Source organism: Pyxicephalus adspersus, chromosome 12 (assembly GCF_032062135.1).
Source record: "Pyxicephalus adspersus chromosome 12, UCB_Pads_2.0, whole genome shotgun sequence".
Classification (NCBI taxonomy): Eukaryota; Metazoa; Chordata; class Amphibia; order Anura; family Pyxicephalidae; genus Pyxicephalus; species Pyxicephalus adspersus.
In genome coordinates this window covers 5,724,138-5,734,033 of record NC_092869.1, presented here as the reverse complement: position 1 = coordinate 5,734,033, position 9,896 = coordinate 5,724,138, and the positions used below count along the sequence as shown (strand labels likewise).

General features: G+C 39.6%; 1 protein-coding gene across 3 annotated transcripts in view; it reads right to left on the bottom strand.

Moving 5' to 3' along the window:
• Window positions 1-1,429: 1,429 nt before the first annotated feature.
• LOC140341884 (death-associated protein kinase 2-like) overlaps window positions 1,430-9,896 on the bottom strand; it is a 57,361-nt gene continuing 48,894 nt past the window's right edge. For all 3 annotated transcript variants that reach the window (XM_072427813.1, XM_072427812.1, XM_072427814.1), the window contains 7 exons: window positions 9,625-9,673; window positions 8,868-8,894; window positions 7,513-7,665; window positions 6,171-6,216; window positions 5,838-5,927; window positions 5,442-5,525; window positions 1,430-4,163 (listed from right to left, as the gene is read on the bottom strand). In XM_072427813.1, coding sequence (XP_072283914.1) covers window positions 4,083-4,163; window positions 5,442-5,525; window positions 5,838-5,927; window positions 6,171-6,216; window positions 7,513-7,665; window positions 8,868-8,894; window positions 9,625-9,673 — 530 coding nt within the window. In that variant the 3' untranslated portion in view covers window positions 1,430-4,082. The remainder of the gene's footprint in view (window positions 4,164-5,441; window positions 5,526-5,837; window positions 5,928-6,170; window positions 6,217-7,512; window positions 7,666-8,867; window positions 8,895-9,624; window positions 9,674-9,896) is intronic.

Below are 9,896 nucleotides of genomic sequence, written 5' to 3'. Positions count from 1 at the left end.
TTCCAGTATATGATCTAAGTGCGTTATTGGGTAATTGGGGCTGGTCAGCCAAAGGGTCAGCCAAAAACAACTGCTAGACAGACATGATGCCTGCACAGTGGTATATTGTATTGGTAGCCCAAAAGAGAAACAAAGAGCAGCCAGGTGAACTAGTAGCCAAGATGAGGAACAAGGAGCCACCAGGTGCATTGGTAGCCCAAGCAAGGAGCAAAGAGCAGCCATGCACATTGGAAGCCCAGATAAAGGGCAGGCGGGTGCATTGGTAGGCCAGATGAGGGACAAAGAGCAGCCAGGTGCATTGGTAGGCCAGATGAGGAGCAAAAATCAGCCAGGTGTGTTGTTAGGCCAGATGAAGAGCAAAGAGCAGCCAGATGCAATGGTAGGCTAGACAAGGAACAAAGAGCAGCCAGGTGTGTTGGTAAGGCAGATGACGAAGAAAGATAAGCCATGTATATTGGTAGGCCAGATAATGAGCAAAAAGTAGCCATGTACATTGGTAAACCAGATGAGGATCAAAAATCAGCCAGGTGAATTGGTAGGCTAGATGAGGAACCTAGAGCAGTGAAGTGCATTGGTAACCCAGATGAGTAACCAGGACCAGCCAGATGAATTGATAGCCAAGGTGATGAACAAACAGCAGACAGGTGAATTGGTAGCCCAGATGAGGATCAAAGAGCAGCCAGATGCATTGGTAGCCCAAATAAGGAACAAGGAGCAGCCAGGTGTATTGATAGCTCAAATGAGGAACACAGAGCAGTCAGTTGCATTAATAGCCCAGAAAAAGAACATAGAGATCCAGGTGACATTGGTGGTCCGGGGGATGAACAAAGAGCAGTCATTAGCAAAGGTTGGCCAAATGAGGAGCAAAAAACAGCCAGGTGCATTGGTAGCCCAGATGAGGAGCAAATTGCAGCTAGGTGCATTGGTAGTCCAGGTGAGGAACAAAAAGCAGCCAGGTGCTTTGGTAGCACAGAATAGGAGAAAAGAGCAGCTAGGTGCATTGGTAGATGAGGTGCATTGGTAGTCCAATTTAGGGACAAAGGGTGGACAGGGGCATTCGTAGCTCAGATGTGGTTACAAAGGCAGCCAGGTATATTTGCAGGGTTGGGGGCATACTTGATATCATTGCCTAATTTTCCTCTCAGGAAGCCTAATGGGGCAAAACACGTCAGGGTTCAGGGCCAATACTTATGTACAAGCGTTCTATATACCTTCCCCCAGCTGACAACACAATCCTGTATGTGGGGCCTTTACATTACAGGGGCTGCTTTATGGCAATCATTGTGCCATGGTTTGAAGATCACAATATGGCCAATATGACTATTTTTTAAATTTCGGCCCCGAACCCAGCGTGATAGAAGCCTTGTTCATTTTCTTTCATCAATAAACCAATCGCTCAGGGAGACAGACTCAAAAATGTTATACAATATAATAACAAATCCATATTTATTATTTCTATTACAAAAGCAGTCAAAATAAAACACTCTTGAAAGACGTTTCTTTGAAAATAGCTTCAGTAATGGGAAAAAAAACACACCAGAAATATACAAACATATTTCTGCAACCCTACAATTCAAAAATGAATAAAACAACTAAAACCAAACCCAAGCTGCCATGCCATGGCAGGAGCTTCTGCTGGTTGGCAGTGTAGTACATAAGGTACACATGTAACAAGGTCATGACAAGTTGCTTCTGCAGATAGCTGGCATATACTAGTGGCACGGCTTACCCTTAAATTGCCCCTGCCATGTTCTGCCACAACCGGAAATACTATGCAAATACCGGCTTCCTAATAGTATTTGTATAGGGCTAGGCTGGCTTCCTCACCTCCCACCCCGTGTGATAGAACAAATGTGAGATTGATCATTCAGGCTCCAAAAACTGCAATGGGGAGGCAGTTGGCATATTAGCCCCCATATCCGTAACTTGTGGAATTTAAGTAGCATGGAGGGACATTGTAAAATAAGTGATGCCCTCAAACTTTGCCTACTCTCTGCAAAGTCTCTTAGCTTTAGTTTAAAATGGTACAGATTTGATTTCAAGATCTCAGCCCAGCAATGAAAATTCTTTATTGGGTGGGAATTAGTGAGCAGTAAGAGTGAATATGCTTAGATGCCGCCTCCTCCACTGACTGACCCTTCTCCAATAATTTCAATGAAAACAAGGGGGAGGCCAAGTGACAACTTTCTTGTATAAGTTTCAGAAGGTATGTAACAGTCTTGCAGGACAGAACAGTGGTGGTAATTGGTAGCAAGAGTTTTTTCTTTCAAGAATAACATGCAGTGAAGGAGGAATGCCAAGGCAGTGTTGTCCCCGGCTCCTTTTAGCTGGGTGCACCACCCGGCACTTTTCAGTAACCACCCGGATGTTTTTGGGTAGTTACTGTAGAGTTGGGTCACAATACAGGGGCTGCCACCCACCTACAACTTCTTGTCCCCTGGTTTAAGAACAATTCCTGGGTTTAAGACTGCAAGGCAAGGGTTGACATTGGCTTTGGGGTATTTTAGAAATGTTTTTTTACTAATAAGGTCCACCTAGGTCTCACCACATATAATTAAACACTACCTTCAAGGGTTCAGGCCATAGAGGTGTTTTATTGTGTAGTGATGGTTTGAATGAATGAATGAATGAGTGAATGAATGGCAGGTTGTCTATACACTTAACAATCCTACAACCCAACTGTGCTAGCCTGCCATGGTGCCACACAGAAGGTGTGCAAAAGTCGCTTTATATGACACTTCCAAAATTCACTAAAACCTTATTTAATAAAAGAATAAAACACCTAATGCCTGCCTTCTTCCACTTGTACAGCATCAGTTATGTATTTTATAAAAAATGCTCCTTAGTGTGAAACTGTCAGCCATTTAAAAACATTAAAGGTCCTACCTAAGACCATATCCTAAGTGATATCTACCTAGAATGCTATCAGCAAAAAAAAGTGTATGGCTTTCTGTTTTAGTTACTGGGGTGTAAAGTTCTACTAATTCTGCCCTTTTCTGTCGTAATTCTGTCCAATCAAATAGCTTCAGTGGCCACGAAGGGTACTCCTACCAGACCACATGGTTTTGTCTGGTGTCCAGTTGAAAACTTTGGGTAGTCAGGCACCTTGTAACAAAAATACAAGAGTAGTGGATGTTAGCTTAACCTTTGTGGTATATGTTCTTAGGCGGGCTGTTCAAAGCTTCACTCTGGGCACAAAAAAATACCAAAAATAAATTCCACAGGGGAGTTAAATCTACTTTGTGTGCTCCAGTACCCAGCTATTACTATAGTATAATAGCAGTGATATTATATACTGTCATATATAATGACTGCTGCACATAACTTGGAGAGAACAGAGCTTTGTGAGAGGGACTACAAGGAAGGGGGTGGAAATCAGACCAGTAACCCTGCACAAGAAGAGAGGGCAGAAGTGACCGGTCTTTATCACAGGAAGTTCCTGCACAGAAGCAAATTGTTACACTTGATGACTGGGAGAGATTTGGAAGAAATAATCAAATCACACCAAGAAATACACATTCCTCTTAAATTTAGATAGTATTTGCTTATCCCGGAGTTCAGCTTTAAATGTTTGAAATGGCGGATAGATTTCTATTAATTTTGGAGGGCAGGATAAATAATGAACATGGTCCACCTACTATAAGGTGAATACACTCCCAGATATTTTCCTAAAACATGCAGTTTTTCACTATAATATAGGTTGTGATAAAGTATAAGCACTCAACAATGTATTGATTCCATTTCATGGCAAGGTTGATAGGCCACTATGGTAAAACCATGACAATTGCTGACCTTTACCAGCAAAGAATTAAAAACATGCGACGTGCTTGTTTTTCATTTTAGTAGAATGTCCCGGTAACAGTCACATGCAAGCAGATCTGAGATAATTGTCTGTATTGGTGGGGCGCAGTGGTGCTTAGATGTTATAAAGCCCACTTTCTCTTTGTACTCTAGCAACTGTGCATCTCCAGGTTCCTCCATGTCTCCTGGGCTCCTGTAGGTAAGTACCCATTGTGGTGAGTACTGCAGACAGCTATAGGAGGATAGTGCATGCTTGAGAGTCAGAGGGTCGTCCCATCAACTCAAGAACAGCTGCTCAAACGTCTACGTAGGAGAGTGACTGGTTTCGTCTTCTCGTCTTCTTGGTCGCTTTCACATTGTCTCTGAAAGGACAAAATAAGGGAATGTGAGACATTTGGGACAGGTAACTATTGTTTCCTATGCAGACTAATTGGGGCTCCCTTCTTCTAAAAGGAAATAAAAAATGCTCCAGTAGGGTGTAGATCAGTTAGTATACAACAATCCAGAACCATTTAATCTTGGGGCATTGCCAGCATATATAGTGAGGTGAGCCGACTGTGGACATTCATGCACATGCAGTTTGCATGTCTTGCTGTGTTATCGTTTTTTTTTATTATTTATATTAAAAAATGTCAATGTTATGCATAATTGGGGGTGGGGGCTTGTGCTGTGTATTGTGTGCTGTGTACAGGAAATAACCTATGTTTGAGTGTGTGCTGGGACCCGCACTAACATTGGACTCTGTGCAGATCACTTTGTTGAAGTCAGAGTCGGCGTGGTCTGTGCGGGTACGGCACAGAACAAACATAGGGGATTCCCTGTGCACACACACAGAAGCTGCGGGCAGATAAAAACCTGAACACAGGCTGCTATTGGCCCGCGGGCCGGACTTTGGACATACCTCCTCTAGGCAAATATGCCTGTTCTGTCTTTTCTATTTGTATCATATTTGTTTTAATTAAATAAAATACTCCGGTAGATCATGCATGGAGAAAATCTTTTTCATTCCAATGGAGAGGATAACTATCAACGTTTACGTAGGTACATAGACTAAAGTCTGTGTTGGCACAGCAGCTGTTTAATGAAGAGTCAGCATCTGGTACTAAAACTATCTATGGGCTCGACAACCCCCCTACTCATTATTTCCATGAAGACTTCCTGATGTTTTGTGGACCCACTGAGCACTTCCCATTTCTTACCACACCAATGTTAACGATTATTTTTCCCACCAGCCCCTATGCTACAGTACACAGTTGGTTTTATAGGGATACATTGATGTCCGCATTGCATTTTAGGTCTATGTGCTGGCCTATTAGATGGGGGAAGGAAATCCTGTACAACATTTTTAGCCAAAATATCAACAGGTTCCTTGGGAAATTTGCTTTTCCCCAGATCTTACCAGCCACTGGATGAAATACAATTACCTGAATTATAAGCAATATTATACCATATATTATAATATATCATAACACAACCTTTGCTGGACCCATCATTGGAGAGTCGGGCTTAAACCTGTTCAAAGGGCAGAGATGATGTGGGGGTGCTGTGATTCAAAGCAACTAATTTTTGAATACTCCCAACAGTAAGTGTTTGATCTAAGATACCATGCTTTATTTTGAAGGGTTGTCACCATTACTTACCAGATCCTCATCATTTTTCACAGGATTACACAACAGCTTCATGCGGCAGAGACGATTACACGCAGACACCATGTTGTATGACAGCTAAGGAAGAGATATGATTGGTCAATGACAACATACATGTACATTGCAGAAGTGCTACGTAAATGATGAATAATATTTTTGTAGCATTACAACCCCTCACACTGGACTGGGTACTGGCAGACAGTGTTGGTGGGAGAGTAATTTTTTTTGCTTAAAGCAGCTACCTACGTACCTGGAATAATTTCCCAAACTCTCCCAAAAATTGAAATTTGGAAGGTGATTGGTTACAGAGCAACAATGTGCAGCTTTTGTACATAAGACCAATAAATGTTGTAGGCATAGATTGCCTCGTGACACATTATCAGGACTCACCTTCCATTTCCGCCGAGCGTTAAATTTCTTAAAATTCTTCATGTTGATAGAAGATCGGCTTCTGTTGACCGCCTGCTTTCTATTCAGCGGCTGTGGGAACAAAGACATAAATGTATTTAATAAATAAAAACGAAACCTCTTTTCTGATTTAGCTATGGGGGGAGTGAGGGTTTAGGTTAATAAAATATAAAACGAATGCAACATAAAACTATAAGAATACACGAATACTGAATTTTTTAGAAGGACTTCATCACTTAGGTATATGATGGCGACCAATGGAGATCAATAAACGCCAATTATGGTGAAAGACGTCTATTAATTTTTGTCTGTTACCTTAATCCAGGGGTGAATAAGACACTCCACCGCTGTCATTCTGTCACTGAAGAGACAAAATCATGATAAAAAACATCAGATGTTACAAATCCCACCAAAAAACAGTAAAGAGCAATCAGAACATTAAAAGATCATTTAGTTGGTTTCTACAGGTACTGCACATTGCATTTTGCTTTGGATAGTTGTCTGCGATGCTGACAGCTTGACAGCCAGGAGATCAGATCAACAAAACACAAAATATTAGGTGGGGGGGGTCATCCAATCATCCAGGAAGCTGCAGTGACCTATCTACATGTATAATGGTGGATAGGAGGGAGGTTGGTGCTGATTGTCAAAGTGACAGTGTCATGGTCTCATAAGAGGGAGTAAAACTTGGTATATATTTATTTAAAATGTTTCCATTTTTGTTCAGGTAACAAATCAGGCTCATCGGAGAGCTATACACATTATTCAGCAAGATTTGCAGCTCAGCCTGAAATCAGTAGGCTCATATAGTTATCTTAGTCCAAGCTCTCTGTAAATCCTGGGGCCGGAATAATAAAAGTAACCTACATGGTCATTGGAAATTTACTTTCTAAAGCCCAGGCGTTTTTTGCATTTTTCATGAACTTCAGGATTTGTAGACACATTCAACGGCCGAATTCAGAGTTCAGTGTCAACAACATGAAAGCATGGACCCGTCGTGCCACCAATGGTTCAGGCTGGCGGTGGTGGAATAATGGTGTGGGGGATAATTCCCTGGCACTTTAGGTCCCTCGGTACCAACTAAGCACTGTTTAAAATGCCACAACCTACCATACTATTGTTACTGACCATGTCCATCCCTTAATGACCAACTGTACCCATCTTCTGATGGCTCCTTCCAGCAGGATAACACACCATGTCACAAATCTCAAATCATCACAAACTGGTTTCCTTAACATGACAATGAGTTCACTGTACTTCAGAGTTATCAGATCTTACACCAATACAGCACTTTTGTTATGGGGTCATGTCAATATAGAACAAACACTCTGGGGAATGTTTCCAGCATGTTGACAGTTCTAAAGGCAAAAAATGCCAACCCAGGACCCATAGGGTGTTGGCGCTATATAAATCCTGTTTTTTAATAATAATAATAATAATAATAATAATAATAATAATAATAGGATGCACTTAAAAAGCACATCATTGTGATTCTTGGGAAGAAAGCAACTAAGAAGAGATACGATTTAGAGGGAGGCTGAAATAACCTGGCTGTAAATCTGACAGCAGAACGGGCCTGCCATTGTCATGATTGGAGAAGAGGATCTCGGTATAAAACATATATAATTATTATTAATATTGTGTTAGATTGACAGACCTGGGTTCTTTCAGCAGCAGCTGCCTAATAAAGTCTTTAGCCATTTCGCTGGTCTCTTTGAAGAACCGATCATCAAATTCATAATTCCCGGCGACTACATTGGTTAATGTTTCTGCATCAGTTTCACCTTGGAATGGTGACATTCCGCTAAGACTAGAAAATAATACAAAAGGTAAGGGTTAAGCTCCTCCAACATTTCAAGTCAAACAAATAAAGAATATCTAAAGTCACTAGCACACACTCATATAAAAATGACATATTTTTTACAATGTATTTTCTATTTCTAAAAAGTTTTCGTTTTTAATTAATTTTTGCATTACGTCTGTTTTGAGGCTGCAGGTGGTTTTCATTTTTCTGGCTGAAGACTAGAGGGCAGCAGAGCAGCTGCAATGTCAGCTTCCTGCCTACAAGAAAACTCCATGGTCCCATAATTCCCAGCAATAGAATGAATGCACTGAAATATGCAAGGTCATAATAAATATTAGATATTTGAATATATGCATATTGTTCTTTAGTGCAATAGACAAGGGAGGAAAATACTTTATACTAGAAATGTGGCTTTTTTGTTTTTTCCTGGCTTTGTGTTTATTACATGTTTATTTATTCTTATATTTTGAACAAATAAATTCAAATGATCTCTTTGATGATTGTGTACTTAAAATTTAGAATTGGAAGAATGTGATTAGTGTGTATCTGGCCTCATTGAGCCCACATCACTGTGATAATGGTTTTGTAGTTTTATTTTTGCAAATTATTATTGGTTGAGATTTTTGTTATATTTTGTGACGCTTACATCTCTGTATATGTATTATAACTTATCGCTCTCAAGTTTACCTCCTGAGGAAGTGCACTGGCTCCGCGAAATGCTTTGAGGATAGAGCAATTAAGTTAAATGATGTATTCATGGCTATTTGTTGTCATTTTGACTCATTTTATTTATTATATAGTTATTTATGTTTTAAAGATTTATGGTAAAAACTATTTCTATGTTTATTAGTGCTTAATTAAGTATATGCAAATCTCTGCAAATGATAGAAGGGGTTAATGGGGATTAATTAAACACAAATTAGAGCAACAGGGGGAAACAATTAAATTGTTTATTATTATCATTATTATATTATTAGCATCATTAAGACATGCAACCAATATGTAATTTGTTATTAAAAATGGTTTTAGTGACACCTAAATCTATAAATATATGATCATGCATATGAATATATATGATCTGATTTACCCACCGAAATTCAGTAATAGAAATAGTTTTACACAGAGGATGAACACATTGAATGGTAAAAGCCAATCAGTCGCCATATTAATTAATAATAGTGCTCAAAGTTACTGAAAAAAATACTTACAGAATATATGTAATGACACCAATGCTCCTGTGGAAAAATAAAAAATAAAGAAATATAGAAAAAAACTTGAAAATTGTAATAGGGAAAATATGCATTTAAACATATATGCTAAATCTGGTGAGTGGGATTCAATTGGATTGGTTTTAAATTATTAGAGCTGCTTTGCAGATTATGTAAGCAGCTTCTTCTGAATTGTAGAAGCTGATTGGATAAACTGGAAAAGTCTTCAAAATTGTAAGGTGCAACTGGATGTGTATGCATTATACAAAACAGCCACGAGATGGCGATAAAGGACAAGAAATCAAATATAAAAGAGGAAACTGCTGAATGAGATGGGATTGCTGCATTCATTTAAAATTAAAACATTCAAGCAGAAGTTCCATTTTTAAAAATTTGGGATCAAGCAGGGATTTATTGCTGAAAGTGACATGTAACATCCTGGCTTCCTCTGCGGTTGCAAGGATGGAATAAACTCCTATGTTCCTGCACAGAAATTACATTATCACTGCCCAGCATATCAAGATCCCTTAGTATCAGAACATAGAAAAGAAGACAAAGTGCTTCTATAAATAAGATCTAATATGGCTGCAGAAAAACTGCAGCAGATAAGCAAACAAAGGATGAAAAAGACACCACTACAAATATTAATTAAGCACAGGGCATCTCCTGCAAAACTGCAATTATCCATTTCAACCAATCTGATCTCATTCTGTTCACAAAACTGACCAATGGGAAAATTCAGATTGCACACACTTACCACATATCTGTAGGTGGCCCCAGTGGTTCATAGTTTATAACTTCTGGACCTGTATAACAAAGTCAATAAACTTAATACAAGGATTTCAATATATTCAAATATAGTTGTGTGGTCACAATGTGATTTTATTGACGCAAACAACATACAACAAAATTATCAGTGGTTTGCTCCTCTCCTGGTCAGTGCCATCATCTGGGCATTTCATATGGAACACCTCTAGGGGGCTCTGTTGTGCCATCATCTGTGCATTTCATATAGAACACCTCTAGGGG